The sequence below is a fragment of the Sinocyclocheilus rhinocerous genome, unplaced genomic scaffold (assembly GCF_001515625.1).
Source record: "Sinocyclocheilus rhinocerous isolate Xijiao unplaced genomic scaffold, SAMN03320098_v1.1 scaffold231, whole genome shotgun sequence".
In the NCBI taxonomy this organism is placed as follows: domain Eukaryota; kingdom Metazoa; phylum Chordata; class Actinopteri; order Cypriniformes; family Cyprinidae; genus Sinocyclocheilus; species Sinocyclocheilus rhinocerous.
The window spans coordinates 610,557-633,520 of record NW_015640454.1 but is presented as its reverse complement, the minus strand read 5'-3'; the positions used below and the strand labels follow the sequence as shown (position 1 = coordinate 633,520).

At 35.1% G+C, this 22,964-nt stretch overlaps 2 protein-coding genes and 1 pseudogene across 2 annotated transcripts in view; 2 read left to right on the top strand and 1 right to left on the bottom strand.

Moving 5' to 3' along the window:
- Positions 1-1,612: 1,612 nt before the first annotated feature.
- cacfd1 (calcium channel flower domain containing 1) lies at positions 1,613-8,251 on the bottom strand. Its single transcript, XM_016569027.1, has 6 exons — positions 7,989-8,251; positions 7,555-7,773; positions 4,952-5,024; positions 4,732-4,857; positions 2,823-2,930; positions 1,613-2,696 (listed from the first exon to the last, which is right to left on the bottom strand). The coding sequence occupies exons 2-6, from the start codon at positions 7,661-7,663 to the stop codon at positions 2,606-2,608; spliced, it is 507 nt and encodes a 168-aa protein (XP_016424513.1). The 5' UTR covers positions 7,664-7,773; positions 7,989-8,251; the 3' UTR covers positions 1,613-2,605.
- A 4,611-nt stretch (positions 8,252-12,862) lies between these two features.
- LOC107752944 (MOB kinase activator 1B-like) lies at positions 12,863-17,692 on the top strand (annotated as a pseudogene).
- Positions 17,693-19,131: 1,439 nt separating this feature from the next.
- LOC107752943 (deoxycytidine kinase-like) overlaps positions 19,132-22,964 on the top strand; it is a 4,802-nt gene continuing 969 nt past the window's right edge. Inside the window, exons 1-5 of the mRNA XM_016569026.1 lie at positions 19,132-19,389; positions 19,913-20,028; positions 21,913-22,106; positions 22,287-22,434; positions 22,519-22,634. Coding sequence (XP_016424512.1) covers positions 19,299-19,389; positions 19,913-20,028; positions 21,913-22,106; positions 22,287-22,434; positions 22,519-22,634 — 665 coding nt within the window. The 5' untranslated portion in view covers positions 19,132-19,298. The remainder of the gene's footprint in view (positions 19,390-19,912; positions 20,029-21,912; positions 22,107-22,286; positions 22,435-22,518; positions 22,635-22,964) is intronic.

Here is a 22,964-nt window from a genome sequence, read left to right as displayed (position 1 = left end):
ACTAGATTTAAACTGACTTTTGTCCTTGCAATAAAAAAAGTTTATGTCTCACAATTGTTTTTTTTCCACCACAGAATAAAAAATATTAAAGGTAATTTTCTTTTTATCTCACAACTGAGTTTATATCTCATAATTGCGAGTTTATACCTCGCAATTCTTACAATTCTGATATAAACCCGCAAAAAAGTCTGAACTCAGAATTGTGAGATTTAAAAAAAAAAAAAAATGCAATTACCCTTTTTATCTTTTCATTCTGTAGTGGAAACGGGCTTCCATACATTTCACCCTAAAACCAAAAGGAAAAATTCATGTTTATTTTACATTGTGAAAATGCATTTTCATTTCTGCATTGCAACGTAATGACAATTAAGCAAATAATTGTAACATTCCAACCATGATTTATTTGAATTCTCATAGTTCTATTCCTGTAGTACAATGGTTGTATTTAAATTGAAATAAATGTGCTTAATTGTCATGAAAAAAAAAAAGATTTGTGGGTGAAATATGATCCAGACGTACTTGACAGATTTCATGAAATTCACCCTTTAAAAGACAAAAGGCAGTAACAGTGTGAACACTAAGGTAAGAACATGACCTCTGACCTCCACACTATAGTTCTTTTATCTTGTAGTTTGTACCTTTGGCTTTCATACCAGCGGTCAGTGCTGAGACTGGCTCAGATAGATGCAGAAACAAGTAAACAACACGTCACTTTTATTCCAGAAAAGAAGCCCTTCTTCAGTGCAGTGAGAGACGCAAGGCTTGAGAGGAAAGATAGAAACACACGCAAGTTCCTGAAGACGGAAGGTAAACCGCTTGAAATTAACCTCATCATTCATAAAACACTCACACGAGCTTTTAAACAGACTTCAGTCAGGGCAGCTGACAGGAATGAAAATGAGGCTGTGAGGGACTTAAAGGAGTAGTTCACTTCCAGAACAAAAATGTACAGATAATGTACTCACCCCCTTGTCATCCAAGATGTTCATGTCTTTCTTTCTTCAGTCGTAAAGAAATTATGTTTTTTGAGGAAAACATTTCAGGATTTCTCTCCATATAATGGACTTCTATGGTGCCCCTGAGTTTGAACTTCCAAAATGCAGTTTAAATGCAGCTTCAAATGGCTCTAAACGACCCCAGTCGAGGAAGAAGGGTCTTATCTAGCCAAACGATCGGTTATTTTATAAAAAACAAATTAAAATGTATATACTTTTTAACCGTTTTTAAACGCCCTTTATAAAAAAAGGTAAAACAGCAATGTAGGATGATTTTGAAGTTGGAGGAGAAAATGAGATGGGAGTTTTTAGACATACCCTAACTGTCATGAACAGGAAAAAACAGTTCACGCAGAGCTAGACAAGCGTTTTGAGATTAAAAAGTATATAAATGATAATTTTTTTTAGAAAATAACCATCGTTTCGCTAGATAAGACCCTTCTTCCTCGACTGGGATCGTTTAGAGCCTTTTGAAGCTGCATTTAAACTGCATTTTGGAAGTTCAAACTCAGGAGCACCATAGAAGTCCATTATATGGAGAGAAATCCTTAAATGTTTTCCTCAAAAAACATAATTTCTTTACGACTGAAGAAAGAAAGACATGAACATCTTGGATGACAAGGGGGTGAGTACATTATCTGTACATTTTTGTTCTGGAAGTTAACTACTCCTTTAATTACAGCGTTCAATAGATTTTACTGCTGTTTAGCAACAAACCGATTGTTCAGCTGATGAAACATCTTTACACAAAAACGTTCGTGATTTAGGACCTTTATACAGTGCTTGCCGTTGTAAAGAGTGTAAGTCTGTCCCTCACAGCCTTGTTTTCATCCGTGTTAAATTTAATACGGCGTCCGACCTGATTAACGAGCGCAGATCAGACTCTCAAAGACACTCTTTCACCAAATATCAATTAAAGGAAGTGACTGCGAGATTTTAAAGCAGCGCATAGCAAAATTACATTCCACCGTTTCTTATGAACACCAAACATGCTACAGCAAAGGATTCTGGGTAAAGGCCTGTTAGAGGTACAAAAACGCACAAACACACTTTGTTTTAATCCCTGCAGAGGGCCTGAAATCGCTGAAACACCTTTTTTTTTTTTACCATGCCTACACATTAAAATACAAGTTTGTTTGTTCTTTTAAAAGATTTACTTGTCACAAATGTTTCGGAACAAAGAATTCTGGGAGAAAATCCCAATGGCCAAAAATTCCAGTTCCCTGCGCTGGTGTTGAGGTGGTTTGTTACGAGAGACGGAGACGGTCGCTGAAGTTAATTTGCACTCCAGCTTTGGGTTTAGTAAAGTGAAACATAAAATACGTCAGTTTTTATAAAGAAGGATGAAAATAAAATAAATACTTAAAAAAAAAAAAAAAAAAAGTGCATGAGAGTGCAATTGAAACAATTCACTTAAAACCCATTTTATTAAATAAATCCTACACAAACAACCAGAGAACTGATTTGTCCTGACTGACTCACGCTGTCAGAGGTCAAAGGTTAGCTTAAATACATCCCAACAAACTGTGACAGGTAAAGCGTCTAGTCACGTGAAAGGGAAAAGAGAGGGAAAGGACGCAACGGAGGTAGAGGAGGTGAAGAGACGAGCTTCACGGCACTGAACCGTCTGTCGTTCCTGTCAGTTTCTCTTCGTCGCCCTGTTTTTGGTGCTGCAATCTAGCGTAGCTCACCGCTTCACCTCTGAAACACAGAAAGAGCACGATCCTCCATCATGTTGTCGTCAATAATGGCAAAACGTATAATGAAAGGTTACTCAGTGAAGAAATGCTTTGTTGTGTGAGCAACTAAATGCAAAAATGCCCTCACTTCTTTCCAAGGGATGCGAGTCCGTACAGCACTCCTGAAGCAAAAGCGATGGCGTTACCAAACAGAGTTGTGATGGAAAAACTCAGAAAGACGGGAAACAGCGCCATCCTGAGGGAGAAAGAGAAATCAGCGTTAATTCTGATCCAAAAATAACAAAAAAACCCTAACAATAATAAATACACTACTGTTTCAAGGTTTGGGGTCAGTACATTTTTTTTTTTTACGGAAATTAATATTTTATTCAGCAAGGCTGCATTAAATTGATCAGCGATTACAGTAAAGATATTTATAATGTTACGAATGGTTTCTATTTCAAATAAATGCGGTTCTTTTAAACTTTCTAAATATCAAAGATTCCTGAAAACAACGTATCACAGTTTCCACAAAAATATGAAGCAGCACAACTGTTTTCAACATTGATAATAATAATCAGAAATATTTCTTGAGCAGCAAATCAGCATATTAGAATGATTTCTGAAGATCATGTGACACTGAAGACTGGAGTAATGATGCTGAAAATTCAGCTTTGATCACAGGAATAAATTACATTTTTACAATATATTCACATAGAAAACAGTTAGTTTGGATTGTAATAATATTGCACAGTATTACTGTTTTTACTGGATTTTTGATCTAATAAATGCAGCCTTGTTGAGCAGAAGAGACTACATTAAAAAAATCTTATCAACCCCAAACCTCTGAAGTGTATATTATAGTTCATATTAAATTCATATTTGTTCATAATACATTAATATTAGTTTACATTAGTTAAAACAGTGTACAAATGTAAAAATAAACAAAGGAAAAAAAAAAGATTTAAATAAATAAATATACAGTACTACAATGAGTAGAAAAACATCATAATGTAACTTCATAGAAACTTAAAAGAAACTAATGTAATGTAGAATATTTATTAAAGGGGTCATATGATGCGATTTCAAGTTTTCCTTTCTCTTTGGAGTGTTACAAGCTGATTGTGCATAGATAAGATCCCTGAAGTTGCAAAGACTAAAGTCTCAAAACCAAAGAGATATTCTTTATCAAAGTTAAGACTCTGCCACGCCCCCCTAAAACGGCTCGTTCTAACACACCCCCACATATCTACCTCACTATGTGGAAATATTTGCATAATGCTGCCCAAATGTGCACGCAAAGAAAGAAGGCGTGGTTTCAGTAACCACAGTTAGTAGTTTGAGAGAGGCGGAGCATAGAGGACCTACAATAATGTACAGTATTTGAAAAATAATGTGTTTTTTGAACATTAAAGCATGTCAACATATTCTGTTACACCAAATACACAAAATAATGATCTTTTAAAAAGCATCATATGACCCCTTTAATCATGAATTAAAGATTAATACTACGTTACACTAACATTTACTGACGTCATTAAAGGATAAGGCTTTTATTTTATCATTTTACACACATCATTGGGTTGCACTGACATTTGCATTCCGATTAATTGGTTTAGACAGTTACACCTGTTGTGTACAAATTTCTCCTATAAGACAAAAACAGCTCAGTGGATGGTTTAGCTTTCAGAGTTGCCATGTGTCCCCTGGATAAAGACCACTTTTTTTTTCACAGTAAATCGTCCCCTTGGAATCATAAGGTTCTATCTGCATTCCGAGTAGTTTTGAGATATTGAGCTTCAAAGTTTTTGCATTCCTTTCGACTGTTTAGATAGAACCTTCTTGTTTTTTTAAATAAAAAAGTCCCAAAATGTACACAACATTACAGAATCTATCGCATAATGTAAATAAGTTGTCACAGAATAAGAATATGTGAATAACTCAATTTTGACAAAAATTTCAGATAGGACCTTGTAATTCCAAGGGGACGAAATATGTATTAGTTACATAATAACATTGACTATCCAGTGAAGGGAACAACTGTAAGCTGCACTCACCCACAGTAAAACAGTGCTTTCTGCCAGGGCTTCAGACGGTCTGCACGCGCCGCAATAGCATTCGCAAACTCAACGAACTGACAGCAGAAGGGCACCTCACACAGGAACAACACAAACGCCGTCAGCCTGAGGGGAAAAAGAAGAGATAGTTCATCTTCTGAATGGCTTATATACTACATTAAAGAACACTGAATGAATGAACTGAAATGTAATTTCTTACACCATCCAAACTCCAGCCGCGATGTTTAACGGATTCACAGTCACGCAGTTCCAGATGCCCATGGATGCACATGCTAGAAAAAAGACAGAAAAGTGTTACGGTTTTGAAAAGAACATCTATATTTGTCATCTGGACAATAAAAACATTGTGATTAATGCTAAAGATTAATCTCCCGGTCCTAATGGAGGTTTCAGATCAGGACCTGAGCATGTACGTTTATTTAATGGCTGCTTCAGGAACTTGTTATACTTTGTTCAGAAACAGAACATTCAAAAACCCACGGGAAGGAGCAGCTGGTTGACTGGATGGAACGCAAGCTTTTGTTGAGTTTGACGAGCAGCTGCTTCTGTCATCTGTGTCTCAGCATATGTAGAAGAGAACAGAGAACTATTGATGCCAGCTGACACACACACACACACACACACACACAGAGTACTGCTGGTACAACAGTGTGTGTGTGTTCAGATCTAGTGTAAGCTCAATCTTTGTGTCTAATGAATAATACTGAACAGAATATTACAGAAGCGATTAAGTATATCCGCCTGTAGCTAAATCACTCAATATCAGAATACAGTCAGAGACAGACAGGATGTGTTTGCACTGGAGAAGCCATTTCAAACAAAAAAAAAATATTAAAATAAAAAAATATTAGAATAATAATAATATTATATATATATATATATTATTATATATATATATTTTTTTTTTAAATCTAATATTTATTTATTTTAATATTATTTTTTATTGTACAAAGAAATAATACAAATAAGATTTAAATAAAAAAAATTGATTAACATGAATATGTAAATAAATAATAAATCTAACAGTACTATGAGTAGAAAAACAATGTAAAATACGTAAAAGAACGGGGAAAAAAATTAAAACTCAGTAATGTAACTTAACAGAAACTAGATATTGTGCAAATAATATTTTAGATATATTTATAGTATTTATTTTTCACAGTATAAACAAGAAACTAAATAGATGACTGTTAAATGTTAGGATGAAGATCGTATCTGGGAGTCTAAAGCACCTAAAGGATTGAAAACCCCTGCACTAGAAAGAGAGATATTGTGTTATTCATAACACATGGTGATCCCCAACAAAAGCCACAACAGAACAAAAGGATGAGAAAGAAAAGAGCAAGAGAAGAGAAAGTTGCAGCTATGACACCTGTGTTACCATGACAGTGTCTACAAAAAGAGCTCCAACAAACCACTCCAGCATCTCAGAGTAGCACCGGCCAGTCTCAGAGAATCTCATCATATTTATCACTACATGATGGATTAAATGCGCTTTAATCACTATATATGAACTCATTTCCTGCACTTTAATACATAATACTGAAGAATATTCATATACCAATACATCTGCATGGTACTCCAAGAATACTACGGTATAACCCTGGAAGCATAACTATGGTACTTATTTGTAGGTGTTGATTCTCCATGACAGAATTTCTATGGGTTTTCTATGAGAGGCACTGTCTGAAGGCGTGATTGATTAAACATGTCTTTGTTGAAAGCAATGATCTGATCGAATGTATTGATTAACGGAGTGAGACAAAATGATGTGCATATGCTGGTCTATATGATATTGTGATTGATAATAATCAATAATATGGTTCACCTATATTATATCATGCAGGGGTTTTCTGGGGTCTGTGGAAAAGTTTTGAGAAAATCAGTCTAAAAAAATGAAAATAAAAATAAAATTAAACCAAATAAATAAATATACATGTTTGATTAAAATAAATAAATAGACCAAAATAAAATTGGAATATATTTTGATTTAAATAAATGAGTTAGAGTAAATTAAATACATAGATTAAAATGAAAATAATGTATAAATTGATTAAAATAAATAAGTAGATTAAAATAAAAAATAATATAAAATTTAATTAAAATAAATAAACAGATTAAAATAAAAATTTTATAAAATTTAATTAAAATAAGTTTGATTAAAAAATAATACTTTTATTTAAATAAGTTTGATTAAAATAAATAAATAAATAAAAATAATATATAATTTGATTTAAATAAATAAATACTACATTTAATAGTTCAGCACTTTAGTGAGTAGAACATTTTAATAAATGTAACAACAGAACTAATTATATATATATATAAATAATTTTAAATAATGTTTCACACATATTTATAATAATTTTTCACAGTATAAATTGAATCTTTATACGTAAAACACTGCCTTTTAAATTGAGGTCCCTCACACATAGCAGATAATATTTGGGGGGCATCTAAAACATTGAAAACCCTCTAAGGAAGTGATGTCATTATGAACATCTTGACATCATCTTTGCTTATTTTGATATGCTATAGTCAAGGATGTGAAACCACTAGAAGTCCAGCACATGACATGTGACTGTGTTGGGTGTAACAGTATCCTTGTTGGAAAGGTTTCAAATACCATCACACAGGGACACACCTGTCTATCAGGAGCCGCTGCGTGCGGAAACACACAATGCTGATGCAGTTATTCTGCTTTAAACAGCCATATGGCCACAATCACGTGTGATGATACTCACATATGCCACCCAAGTGTGATGATACTCACATATGCCACCCAAGTGTGATGATACTCACATATGCCACCCAAGACACCGGCCAGTTTGCAGATCCAGCGGTACCACCAGGACATGCCATCGTCATCTGTGCCGGTTTTAGTTGGAGCTGCCGCCTCCTCTGAGCTCATTTTCCACCGTTAAATTATTCAGACTCCCGGCGTCTCACTTACAACTCACCGGCACCTGCAGTACCAGCGGCGGCCTGAGGGCGTCGCTTTTTCCCCGACGAGGACAATGGCTGGAAAGTACAACTGATTGTAATGTCAACCGAATAAACAAATTGCGTAATAAAGTTATCAAACAATCGCCATTCAAAAATATCACTGAAAAAAATAGATTTTTAAATCGTCCTGGATACAAAATAATGCTGAAAGGACACTGGTGTGGCGTTATTTATCTGGTCTTATTATGGTGTTATAGAGGCAGAAGGCAGCAACACATCAAAATCCAAACCTCTCAGGATCGCTGTCGAATTTCGTCTTCTTGAAAAAATCTCGAGTCAAAACGGGCCGCTGAATCGGTGTCCTCAGAGTAAAATAATCCTCGGCGTAATGTCAGTTTAATTTAGTAGAGCTTTTGCTCCTCTTGTCTTGGAGGTTCCCTGGTCTGCGTTGCATTGTGGGCGGAGCCAATAATGCGTCACTGCGCGTATGGAGCGTCAGGAGCATCAAACGCAACAGCATTTGCGCAGTCAGGACTATAGTTTACGCACAATTACAGTCAGTTAGGTATGTGTTTAAAAGTGTTCGACAGCACAACTTTGATACCGTTTTAATACAGTCTAATACTTTTAATACCGTCTACTACTACTGCTAAACAAAAACAACTTGCCCCTTTTAGACTTGCACTCTATTTATTTACTAACTGCTTGTTTTCTTTAAAACAAAAACGAACACTAACAAATTAAAGTAAATACATCAAAATATTAAAATAAAATAATATATAATTTGAATTAAAGAAAGAAAGAAAGAAATACTACATCTAAGAGTACTATAGTGAGTAGAAAAATGTAATAAATGTAACATAATATAAACTATCTATCTATCTATCTATTCGGTTGTATAATGTTATTGTTCTCTGATTAATTAACAAATAAATAAATAAATAAAAGCCCAATCGGAAAAAAAGGCTGACGTCAGCGAATCGAACTATCGCGAGATCTTGGGGTTTAGCTTTAACACAGATCTCCAAAACACATGTCGGCCTTCACCCTGTATTTACTCAATGTGACGTGGTTTACAGATCTACAGATCATATTAGATTTTCAGCGGCTGTGGGAAGTTTGTTGCCAGGTGTCTCTGCGCTACACGAAGCCGAGCCTCGCGCAGGGACCAGCAGCAGAACTCTGAACCGGACAGACAGGAGACCATGAGCTTCTTATTGTGAGTTTGACTCTGTGATTTAGATGAATATTTATAGATAAGTATCAGTTTACTCCTTTAGCTCGTCTCGCTAAAGAGCTGGTTGAGTTTTTGAACCGAATTGACCTCAGTTCTGCGCGTGCAGTTCGTTAAATGTGTCAACTTGACAGTTGCGTTAAAATTGGGCATTTTTCACGCAAATGCTTCGGTATCGAGATCAGCCCGATTCTGGCACATTTGTCCCGGTTTCTTGGCTCTCTGATGTGCTGGACTGGAAGTGGGGCAGATCTTATGTAATGCATGTTTGTTTCACACTGTGCTCTTCAAAAAGCACATTGTGTGTCATTTTGTATCAGAGAGTTGCATGGTGTGCAAAGCCTGTGATGCATCCAAAGTTGGAAAATCTTCTGAACACAGGCTGTATGCTGAGAAGCTGAGCTGTTGATGAAATTGCATGAAATGCAATTGTTAGCAGGCAGTGCAACTGTCATATGAATTACTTTTTAAACGACAAAAATGTTTTTATCCACCCAAAATGATGATTAATTCAGTTTAACAGCATTGCATCATTCTAATCGCATCATTTTGGGAGGGAACAGGGTGTATGTGCTTTCTCTGTAATTACTTTTAAAAACATGTTTGCCTCTTACAAGAGGAAGAGAGTGAGGAAATCTCAAATGCAGAACATCTGATTCTGTAATCTGAAGTCTTGGCAGGAGTTGTTTGTTATGATGCATCATTCTGAAATTGAATTTACTGATAAGGGTGCCTAGAACCATTAGAGAAGTCCGTCATAAGAAAACCAGCCTCCTCAAAACAGCTGAGAATGATTTCATTTGGAAACTATTGTGAAGTGCTTGTGATGGTTCACCGGAAGCATGTGATTTCGGAGAAGTTAAGAACAAATGCAGACATGTGATGTCATTGCCATTGTGATGTTTTTGAAGCTGAATTGAAAAATGCAGAGTGGCGTGTGTAATCCTTTGATTGGAACCCGATAAACTGCATGTCTGTGTCTGAAGATTTGCTTTGTAAATCAGATGAGAAATATGTAAAAAAATGTGACATTATAACACACACACACGTGCTTATAACAATCCTGGTTAGGCGGTATTTCGTATAGACTAAAAAAAAAAAAACTTTCACAGTAAACATTTTTCACAGTATAAATAATAAACTATACAGATGGTTGTTAAAGATCATATTTGGGTGAGTGTGGCACCTAAAGGATTGAAAACCCCTGCACTAGAGAGAGAGAGAGATATTGTTATTGTTATCGGTTCATAACACACGGTGATCCCTAACAAAAGACATGACAGAACAAAAAGATGAGAAAGAAACGAGCAAGAGAAGAGTAAATTGCAGTTGCTATGACACCTGTGTTACCATGACAGTGTCTACAAAAAAGAGCTCATACAAACCACTCCAGCATCTCACAGTGAGTTTACAACTCAAATCTCAGCATATACCACTAAATGATGTATTAAAAGTGCTTAAATCACAAACTCATTTCCCTCACACACAATACATAATATTGAAGGATTACTGTATTTCGTATACCAATGTATTTGGTACTCCAAGTATAACCCTGGAACCATAACTACTTGTTTGTAGGTGTTGAATCTCCATGACAGAATTTCTACAGGTTTTCTATGAGTCACTGTCTGAAGGTGTGATTGATTAGCCATGTCTTTGTTCAAAGCAATGATCTCATTGAGTGCATTGATTAACAGAGAAGGACGAAAACATCATGGTTTGCCTTCATCCCAAATTGATGAGCATATGCTGGTCTATATGATATAGTGATTGATAATAATCAATAATATGGTTCACCTATATTATATCATGCAGGGAGGGGTCTGTCGAAAAGTTTTGAGAAAATCAGTTTAAAAAAATGAAAATAAACTTAAACAAAATAAATATATGTTTGATTAAAATAAATAATAAATATCAAAATAAAAAGAAAATATATTTTGATTTAAATAAATGAGTTAGAGTAAATTAAATACATAGATTAAAATGAAAATAATGTATAAATTGATTAAAATAAATAAGTAGATTAAAATAAAAAATAATATAAAATTTAATTAAAATAAATAAACAGATTAAAATAAAAATTTTATAAAATTTAATTAAAATAAGTTTGATTAAAAAATAATACTTTTATTTAAATAAGTTTGATTAAAATAAATAAATAAATAAAAATAATATATAATTTGATTTAAATAAATAAATACTACATTTAATAGTTCAGCACTTTAGTGAGTAGAACATTTTAATAAATGTAACAACAGAACTAATTATATATATATATAAATAATTTTAAATAATGTTTCACACATATTTATAATAATTTTTCACAGTATAAATTGAATCTTTATACGTAAAACACTGCCTTTTAAATTGAGGTCCCTCACACATAGCAGATAATATTTGGGGGGCATCTAAAACATTGAAAACCCTCTAAGGAAGTGATGTCATTATGAACATCTTGACATCATCTTTGCTTATTTTGATATGCTATAGTCAAGGATGTGAAACCACTAGAAGTCCAGCACATGACATGTGACTGTGTTGGGTGTAACAGTATCCTTGTTGGAAAGGTTTCAAATACCATCACACAGGGACACACCTGTCTATCAGGAGCCGCTGCGTGCGGAAACACACAATGCTGATGCAGTTATTCTGCTTTAAACAGCCATATGGCCACAATCACGTGTGATGATACTCACATATGCCACCCAAGTGTGATGATACTCACATATGCCACCCAAGACACCGGCCAGTTTGCAGATCCAGCGGTACCACCAGGACATGCCATCGTCATCTGTGCCGGTTTTAGTTGGAGCTGCCGCCTCCTCTGAGCTCATTTTCCACCGTTAAATTATTCAGACTCCCGGCGTCTCACTTACAACTCACCGGCACCTGCAGTACCAGCGGCGGCCTGAGGGCGTCGCTTTTTCCCCGACGAGGACAATGGCTGGAAAGTACAACTGATTGTAATGTCAACCGAATAAACAAATTGCGTAATAAAGTTATCAAACAATCGCCATTCAAAAATATCACTGAAAAAAATAGATTTTTAAATCGTCCTGGATACAAAATAATGCTGAAAGGACACTGGTGTGGCGTTATTTATCTGGTCTTATTATGGTGTTATAGAGGCAGAAGGCAGCAACACATCAAAATCCAAACCTCTCAGGATCGCTGTCGAATTTCGTCTTCTTGAAAAAATCTCGAGTCAAAACGGGCCGCTGAATCGGTGTCCTCAGAGTAAAATAATCCTCGGCGTAATGTCAGTTTAATTTAGTAGAGCTTTTGCTCCTCTTGTCTTGGAGGTTCCCTGGTCTGCGTTGCATTGTGGGCGGAGCCAATAATGCGTCACTGCGCGTATGGAGCGTCAGGAGCATCAAACGCAACAGCATTTGCGCAGTCAGGACTATAGTTTACGCACAATTACAGTCAGTTAGGTATGTGTTTAAAAGTGTTCGACAGCACAACTTTGATACCGTTTTAATACAGTCTAATACTTTTAATACCGTCTACTACTACTGCTAAACAAAAACAACTTGCCCCTTTTAGACTTGCACTCTATTTATTTACTAACTGCTTGTTTTCTTTAAAACAAAAACGAACACTAACAAATTAAAGTAAATACATCAAAATATTAAAATAAAATAATATATAATTTGAATTAAAGAAAGAAAGAAAGAAATACTACATCTAAGAGTACTATAGTGAGTAGAAAAATGTAATAAATGTAACATAATATAAACTATCTATCTATCTATCTATTCGGTTGTATAATGTTATTGTTCTCTGATTAATTAACAAATAAATAAATAAATAAAAGCCCAATCGGAAAAAAAGGCTGACGTCAGCGAATCGAACTATCGCGAGATCTTGGGGTTTAGCTTTAACACAGATCTCCAAAACACATGTCGGCCTTCACCCTGTATTTACTCAATGTGACGTGGTTTACAGATCTACAGATCATATTAGATTTTCAGCGGCTGTGGGAAGTTTGTTGCCAGGTGTCTCTGCGCTACACGAAGCCGAGCCTCGCGCAGGGACCAGCAGCAGAACTCTGAACCGGACAGACAGGAGACCATGAGCTTCTTATTGTGAGTTTGACTCTGTGATTTAGATGAATATTTATAGATAAGTATCAGTTTACTCCTTTAGCTCGTCTCGCTAAAGAGCTGGTTGAGTTTTTGAACCGAATTGACCTCAGTTCTGCGCGTGCAGTTCGTTAAATGTGTCAACTTGACAGTTGCGTTAAAATTGGGCATTTTTCACGCAAATGCTTCGGTATCGAGATCAGCCCGATTCTGGCACATTTGTCCCGGTTTCTTGGCTCTCTGATGTGCTGGACTGGAAGTGGGGCAGATCTTATGTAATGCATGTTTGTTTCACACTGTGCTCTTCAAAAAGCACATTGTGTGTCATTTTGTATCAGAGAGTTGCATGGTGTGCAAAGCCTGTGATGCATCCAAAGTTGGAAAATCTTCTGAACACAGGCTGTATGCTGAGAAGCTGAGCTGTTGATGAAATTGCATGAAATGCAATTGTTAGCAGGCAGTGCAACTGTCATATGAATTACTTTTTAAACGACAAAAATGTTTTTATCCACCCAAAATGATGATTAATTCAGTTTAACAGCATTGCATCATTCTAATCGCATCATTTTGGGAGGGAACAGGGTGTATGTGCTTTCTCTGTAATTACTTTTAAAAACATGTTTGCCTCTTACAAGAGGAAGAGAGTGAGGAAATCTCAAATGCAGAACATCTGATTCTGTAATCTGAAGTCTTGGCAGGAGTTGTTTGTTATGATGCATCATTCTGAAATTGAATTTACTGATAAGGGTGCCTAGAACCATTAGAGAAGTCCGTCATAAGAAAACCAGCCTCCTCAAAACAGCTGAGAATGATTTCATTTGGAAACTATTGTGAAGTGCTTGTGATGGTTCACCGGAAGCATGTGATTTCGGAGAAGTTAAGAACAAATGCAGACATGTGATGTCATTGCCATTGTGATGTTTTTGAAGCTGAATTGAAAAATGCAGAGTGGCGTGTGTAATCCTTTGATTGGAACCCGATAAACTGCATGTCTGTGTCTGAAGATTTGCTTTGTAAATCAGATGAGAAATATGTAAAAAAATGTGACATTATAACACACACACACGTGCTTATAACAATCCTGGTTAGGCGGTATTTCGTATAGACTATTTTGACGTTCTTTAAAGAAATGAAAGAAAATGTACTCACCCTCAGGCCATACAAGATGTAGGTGAGTTTGTTTCTTCATCAGAACAGATTTGGAGAAATGTAGCATTACATCACTTGCTCACCAGTGTATCCTCTGCAGTGAATGGGTGCCGTCAGAATGAGAGTCCAAACAGCTGATAAAAACATCACAATAATCCACAAGTAATCCACACCTCTCCAGTCCATCAGTTAATGTCGTTTGCAGCGAAAAGCTGCTTGTTTGTAAGAAACAAATCCATCATTAAAACATTTTTATCCTCTGTCTGTAGTATTGCTTTCTCCACTGAAAAAGTCTTAATCAGGAGAGAAATATGCACTGATCAAGCACAGTTTAAGTGAAAATGGTCCAAAACAGTTCTAAACAAATATGTCGGTGGATTTTGTTGTGAGAGGACAAAAGTCCTCCAGACTTTTACACTGGAGGAAGTGTTTTTATGAATTATGGACTTTTACTTTGGGACAGAAGCAACAGTTTAAAGTTAAACCGCCTCAATAATGGATTTGTTTTGTACAAACACTCAGCTTTTCTCTTCACAAGACATTCACTGATGGACTGGAGTGGATTATTGTGATGTTTTTATCAGCTGTTTGGAGACTCATTCTGACGGCACCCATTCACTGCAGAGGAGCTGAGCAAGTGATGTAATGCTACATTTCTCCAAATCCGTTCTGATGAAGAAACGAACTCATCGACATCTTGTATAGCCTGAGGGTGAGCAAAGTTTTGGCAAATTTTCATTTCTGGGTGACCTTTCCCTTTAAGTGCATTTTCTGTTCCATCTCCTCCAGCGGGAATCGTTCGTCTAAGACGTTTAAGCCGAAGAAGAATATTCCCGAAGGTTCTCATCAGTATGAGCTGCTCAAACATGCTGAAGCCACGCTGGGCAGTGGGAACCTGCGGATGGCCGTCATGCTTCCTGACGGAGAAGATCTGAATGAATGGGTGGCTGTCAACAGTAAGAACCAAGAGTGACATCATATTTATTAATTATCCCCACACACACACACCCACAAACTGATTCATTTGTTCTGTTTCTAGTGTGTTTTGTTATTGCAGATGGTTTTCTTGTTTCTCTCTATGTGTTCAATTGCTTTTCTCATTACCTTCTTAACAACTTTGACCCTTGACCTATTGATGACACCAAACCGGACCCATCCTGTCCTGACCGATCACCCAGTCAGTCCCAAGAGACCCTGAGTCCATTGCAAAATTACTAACACACCTCCCCCAACATGCACACACATCCAGCAGGATCCAATAGTTTGAGACTTCTAGTGAAATTGCTGCTGTTTTGTGTTCCTTTGCAACTGATACAATTTGTCAAGAAAAATGAGGATAATCATCATTGTGGAAAGTTTTAAAAATGAATACGGCTTTCACGATTGTCTTAGTATCTCATTTGTCTTTCTAATGACATCAGCACCGGAACCGACAGGAACAAAACCTAATGATCATGTGCTCCAGCATGATTTGAGATGGTTCATGAGCATCTTGTGCGTCAGTGGAAGCAAGAACATCTGACTGCCTGTGCCAATACCAATTAATAATCAAACAAAAAAGATGGAAAACAAATTAGAACTTCTTATTATGCACAAAATAATTATGAAGTTAAATGTTTCTGTTTGGTTGTTTCTGCAGCGGTGGATTTCTTTAACCAGATTAACATGCTGTACGGCACCATCACGGATTTCTGCTCGGAGGACAGCTGTCCGCTCATGTCTGCAGGACCAAAGTGAGTGTGTTTGGACAGTGAGGAATGAATGATCGTGTCTCTCTTTGTCTCTGTATTACTCATCTCGTTCCCTTTAGATACGAGTATCACTGGGCAGATGGGACCAACATTAAGAAGCCTATAAAGTGCTCGGCTCCCAAGTACATTGATTATCTGATGACGTGGGTTCAAGACCAGCTGGATGACGAGACCCTGTTTCCTTCTAAAATAGGTACCTGCTGCAGAGATATTTTAGTTTCATTGAGATACTAATAAAAATGTTGTGGCCAAAACCATCCTGAAGCGTTTGTTCAGAGTTTATGCTCATATATATCATCAACACTTTGACGCGGTCATGCAGCTTCAGGAGGAAGCTCACCTCAACACGTCTTTCAAACACTTCATCTTCTTTGTACAGGTGCTGTCACTGCTTTATTCTTATTATGAACGTCTTTAAAAGCGCCTGCACAAGCAATAAACCACAAGAGGTATTTCAGAGTCCCGAAAGCATGGCCTAAAAGTGGCTTACAGCTTTTATTATAAGGCAGCAATAGCAATCTGATAAAAGATAGCAATTAATAATAATCAAAATAACAAATGTATTAGTCTAAATGTAGGCTTCTTACAGTTGTCAAGCAACTTGCTGCATTTAATATAGTATTCAAATGATATGGGATCAGCAGTTTGTGTATATTGTCTGTAAAAATGCTTTTGTGATGGTCATAAATTTGTGTTTTAGCTGTTGCATTGCTCATCTAACTATATTGCAATTAACTCTTAATTGAAACAAATTTTTTTTTTGGAAGAAATTAATACTTTTATTCATGATGGATGCATTAAATTGATCAAAAGTGACAGTAAAGACATTAATATTGTTACAAAAGATTTCTTTAAATAAATGCTGTTTTCCCCAAAAATATTAAGCAGCACAACTGTTTTCAACATTGATAATAATCAGAAATGTTTCTTGAGCCGCAAATCAGCATATTAAAATGATTTCTGAAGGATCGTGTGACACTGAAGACTGGAGTATTGATGCTGAAAATTCAGCTTTGATCACAGGAATACATTTTTAATACATTTTACAATATATTCAAATAAAAAAACGGTTATTTTAGATTGTAATAATATTTCACAATATTACTGTTTTGAATGTGTTTTTGATCAAATAAATGCAGCCTTGGAGACTTCTTTCAAAAACGATACAAATTCTTACCAATTCTAAACTTATGAACTGTATTCTTGAATTTTTACGTTAATTCAATAAATTATTTTGTACATTTTTAGGAGTTTAACTTGATCGACCGCAAGGAGCTGGCGCCTCTTCAAGAGCTCATTGAGAAACTCACAACAAAAGACAGATAAACTGAGACAAGGAGGGGAAAATAAGTTAACAATGAAGAAACCGTGATCCTGCTCTCTCTTCTGACTCTCTCTTCTATCTTTTGCTTTGTACTGATGATTTTAACCCCACAGCACTGCTAGGTTAACCGTAGTGAAGTGAAGGAACGGCACAATACTAATATTTCTAAATGGATCAAACCTGATTTTTGGCATTTGATGACAAAATGTTGCCTGATGAAATGGTTACATATGATTTCAAGTCCTTCACATTATTGGTTTAGTTCGGTCACTGAAAGGGAGGGATTTTGTCCTATGAGAATTGAACTTAGTACAGACTACAGTGATCCGGTATGGTGCCTGTGTTAGCAGTGAAGAGGTGATTCGCTTTCTTTGGCTAGTGTGAATGTTAAAGCAGCACTATGTAACTTTTGGCGCTCTAGCGGTTAATAAACAGAACTGCACACATCCCGCGGAAGAACATTCCAACCGGATCTACTTCTCAGTTTATGTCTATGGCGATTCACGCAGGTATGTGTTACTCCGCAGCGGCGACGACCCGACCAGGCTACAATAGTCCAAATATAAGTACTTATTATAAGTGTAGCGTAGTGATTCGGAATAAGACAAAAACGCGGTTTGGAAGATGAATTCATGATGTACTCGCTCATTATATACATTTTGCAAATTTTGAACACAGAAAAAGTTACATAGTGCTGCGTTTGATTCTTCAATGCTGTAATGCTGACAGCAAAAAAGATGGAGTTAAATAGCTTAAGTCAGTTTTCCTATGCAATAATGATCTTGTTATTTGTCTTCACTGATGTTACTGGACAAAATTGTTCCATATCAGAGCTTGTTTCTTCACAATATATTTCATATTTAATATCGGTCACTATGAAGTATTTGAGCCAGGTTTTGAATAATAAATATGACATGTTGGACCCAGATGGCTGATGGGAAGTGTTGGCCTTGAATTTATATCTTCTGCCATGCGTCTAAGAGACAAAAATAAATATATGATAACAGCTCAGAGTCTCTGATAAGATATTTGTTTTGCTCAAGCGGTTTCAGTTTTGTTAGTTTGTCGTAAAAGCATTGAATTCGTGCAACTGGGTTGCCAAACCTTTCTTAAATATTTAAACCTGTTCAATTATTAAAGCATTTCAGTTGTACCCATTCGAAATATACTTACTCATACAGTTCTGAAATATTCAGTACGTTGATGAATTTATCTTTATTGTTTGGTTGTATTAGTTGTTAAGATTAGAAATATTCAGCATTCGGTTTTGAAGTAAATGATTGTGGGCTTTTCTTCTCTTATCTCCATTTTAACTTATTTTTCATCTCCGTTCTTCTATTAACACTTTTATGGTTGTTTTAAAAACCTTAGATTTACGTTCCTTTGGACATTTTGAAGTTATATTGTTTCACGAATGTAATAGTTTTACTTCTAATGGTTTGGACTATGCTATAGTGTGAAACAGTGCCAACCGCTGATTAATATCAGACAGATGTGAAGTATTTATAAAGCTTTTTTGTCACTGAAATGAGGATATATTTTCCCTGAACTGTAACATAATTAGGGTAGATTAGATATGTAAATACATGCACACGATTTCCTGATATTGTTCTAGTTTACATGAATAAAAAAAATATCACTGATGTTATTTTTGCTGTACATAAAGCAAATAAAACCCTTCTCTTAACATTTTATGTATATGTATGTTTTATATTTATATATTATATTTTCTGCATGTGTGTGTAAAATGAAACAACTGTTTTCAGGTAAAGGAACCTTTTAATGTTGTTTATTGTTTTTATAAATTACTATATATATATATATATATTAATTTTTTTTTACAGCCATTCGTTCTCATGAATTTTTAAAGTAATAATAATGAAGCGTTGTTGTGTATGTAAAGCACATGAGGTTTGAGAGCAGCTGTTTCCGGTGGGAGGAGCTTGAAGTTTAAGCGCCAGAATTTAAAAATTTAATGTCCCGCCTGTTTCTCTGCTAACTGACTGTAACTGTAGCGAGTGTTATTGTACATTTCTGCAATATTGCATGAAGATAAAATGTCTCCCACTGCCAAACGAGCCTGTCCCAGTCCTCTGAACGACAGTCTGGAGAAAAGACTGAAACGCATCTCCATTGAAGGAAACATTGGTAAGTCATTCGTTGTTTTTTGTCAGTAGTGTAAGCTTATTTCATTGCTGGACATAACCATTGAATGCTACAAATCCAGCTTTTACGAGGTTAAAATTGCTTTTCACAGAGATTTATGCTAATACGATAACTGTTCTTACTTTTATGAAGAAAATAAATATTTATTGATATATATATATATCCTGTTTCGATACAACCTTGACGTTGACGAACATTTCCTGTTATGATTCATGATTTTTATTATTATATTTTGAAAATATTTGTTTTAATGCATATTTTACAAATATTTGTTTTAATGCATATTTTGCATATTAAAAGCTTGCATTTTGCTTTTTAAAATCTAAAAATAGTGTCAGAAAATAGCGGAAGTTGGGTTGTCAATAGTCGTAAAACATCTCGTATCCTGCTTAACGGCTTTTTCCTGCATTTTCTGAGAGGTTTTTTTGGCTGTTGCGGAAGAAATTTCTATCGTTTATTCTTGTAATGTTTATTAACGTGTTTAAATATGATTTTCCTGGTCTAGCCGCAGGTAAATCCACTTTTGTTCGCCTGCTGGATGAACATGATCGAGAATGGGAGGTAGTACCGGAACCCATCGCTAGATGGTGCAATGTACAAACTCACCACAGCGAGCATGAGGTACAGTCAAAAATACTGTAAACATAATCAGTATACACATTTTATATTGTAATATAAAAAAATATAATTCTTTACGACCTCCCAAAATGTATTAAATAATTAATTCACTCATAAAATCTGTATGAGTGTCTTATTGGAGAACAAAATGTCAAACCAAGTGACCCTTTTCAAGCACTTTTCTGTTAAAAGTAATTCCCAGCATGGCTCATTTCTGAGTGCAGATGGCACTTGCTTTGATGTTTTGTTATCTACACTGACATTCAGACACAAGTATCAATATTTTTGTGGTCACTGTACACTACATGTTTACAGCATTGTCTGAGTATGATAAGCAGGCCTGTAATCCAGCGCTGGCTCAGGCAAACACTGTCGTCCCCCGGGAATCAGCAGATGGTTTAGTCCTCGACAGCTGAGCACTCCACCAAAACAGAGCTGCTGCTTCACACACTTACTACTGAGAAATACACTGTTAGTTCAATTAAACCTTAATTGGAGTTCATGTTTCCTGCAGGAGAGGCCTTGTCTCTCTTTTAAATGTGTCAAGAGGCTGGTCTTTATGACTCACGGTGGACATGAAAGGCATTTGACCCATTACTGAAGTCAATTAAACCTATATTAGCACATTCGTTTTCTAAATGTCACTGTCCCCTTGCTTTCTGTGAAGCAGACTAATCACACTTTAACAGATGATTTATAATGTCTATATCTGTTATGTGTCTTTATAGTAAGAGTTTATCAGTCCTTGCATTGTGCAAACTATTGCATCAGTGTTATTTTAGAATTTTAGTTTAGGGATGCTATTATAGTTTTTATTAATATTTTAAATTATTCTTTATTTTTATATTTTTTATTGTTTTTAATGATCATTAATTTTTTTTAATGTCTATATAGTTTTGAATAATTTTTTTAGTTTTAGTACATCAAGTTAAATTAAGTGAAAATAAGAAATGTTGCCTCGGCAGCTAACTGAAATAAAATAATAAAGTTTTTTTTTTTAATATGTATTTTTAAAATTTTATTTCAAGTAACAATTTTTTAAAATGGTATTTAATAGCTAACTATAATAACCCTGTATTCCTTTTAACAGGTTTAAAATTGGGATGTGTAAATTAACTCTACCATGTTGATCAATATTGGATATTTAGTCTTTAAAAACACAAAAAATTTAACAATATATAATATTATATGATTTATGTATATAAATCTATACATATATAAGATGTAGGTATATATGTGTATATAGACCATTAATAATTAGAATATAAAATAAACATACAAAAAAAAAAAACAATAAAATGAATTAATCAATATTTATATATATTTGCTGATTTTACTTACTGTCAATGTTTTTAATTTTTTGTTATTGTTCATTAATCTTAATTTCTTAATTTTTATCTTCTCTGTAGTATCTTCTCTAGATACAATAATAATGAAAACAAAATAATATCAATAACAATAAAATAAAAAAACTAATTATTTCAAAAATGATGAAAAAGCATTCATTTTTTAAGTACATAATTTTAAAATTAATTATATATACATTATACACACACACACACACATATATATATATATATATATACAGTCGTGGCCAAAAGTATTGGCAGTGACATACATTTTGTGTTTTGCTAAATTTACAGCTTAAGCTGTTATAGTGTTTATTCACATTGTTTCTAGATTATGTTACTGCCAATACCACAACAGTTTAAGTAGCAAATTTTGCAAAACACAAAATTTGTGTCACTGTCAATACTTTTGGCCACAACTGTATATGTGTGTGTGTGTGTATATATAATTATCTTATGAATTTCTGTGTGGAATTGTCATACAAATATTTGATGCCTAACAAATGTAGACCAATATAACGTGTATGTATACGTTCAGGAATTGACCACCTCTCAGAAGAGTGGAGGAAATGTGCTGCAGATGATGTACGAGAAGCCCGATCGCTGGGCCTACACCTTCCAGAGTTACGCCTGCATGAGCCGCATCCGCTCGCAGATCAGATCCACCAACGGAAAACTGCGAGAGGCTGAGAATCCAGTGCAGTTCTTCGAACGATCCGTGTACAGTGACAGGTAGACTGTACCTGGTATTAATATCCGTTATCAAACGGGACATGCATCTGAAATGCATCTCCTCCTTTCGTTGATGAAGGGTCTGTGATTGTTATACAACCGTCATTATGTCACAAAGTCAAATAAATAGAAATATCAACTAATCGGCTTACTTTAATCACTTTGATTGGTGTGTTGCAGGTACATCTTTGCCTCTAACCTCTATGAAAGTGAGTGTGTGAATGAAACCGAGTGGGCGATCTATCAGGACTGGCACAGCTGGCTGCATAAGCAGTTTGGGAAGCACATTGAGCTGGACGGCATCATTTACCTGCGGGCAAAACCAGAAGTATGAACGCAAACCCAGATGGGGCCTTTAAAGTGATTCTGCTGTGCTGTGAAAAAGAGTAAACAAGACCATTTTGTGTTACAGAGGTGTTTGGAGCGATTGTATTTGAGAGGAAGAGACGAGGAACAGGGAATTCCACTGGAATATCTGGAGAAACTCCACTATAAACATGAGAGCTGGCTACAGCACAGGACTATGAGGTAACACACGCACTACATAACACCAGCCATTATAATATCTTCACTCATGTAAGTACCAAAGTATCACTATGTTTGACATCCTTATAAAAAAAAGTTGTTTTAAATTATTATACATTTATTTTATTTATTAATAAATATTATGATAAATATATTTATATGTAATATTTACTTTTTTAAGAATGTAAAATGTAGCACGATGATACAAAAATAAATTATTTAAAACAAAAACTATATATATATACACGCATATATATTTTTTTATTTATTAATTTACATTAAGATATTAGATGTAACGAGAATACAAAAATAAATTATTATATATTATTATTA

Bases quoted from the DNA above. Each gene is read 5' to 3' on its own strand.
- cacfd1 (XM_016569027.1), bottom strand. From the start codon at position 7,663: ATGAGCTCAGAGGAGGCGGCAGCTCCAACTAAAACCGGCACAGATGAC. The intron at 5,025-7,554 runs GTGAGTATCATC...TCTTTTTTCTAG, and splicing joins CGGTGTCTTGGGTGGCATAT to CATGTGCATCCATGGGCATC. The intron at 4,858-4,951 runs GTAAGAAATTAC...TTTTCCCCTCAG, and splicing joins GCGGCTGGAGTTTGGATGGT to GCTGACGGCGTTTGTGTTGT.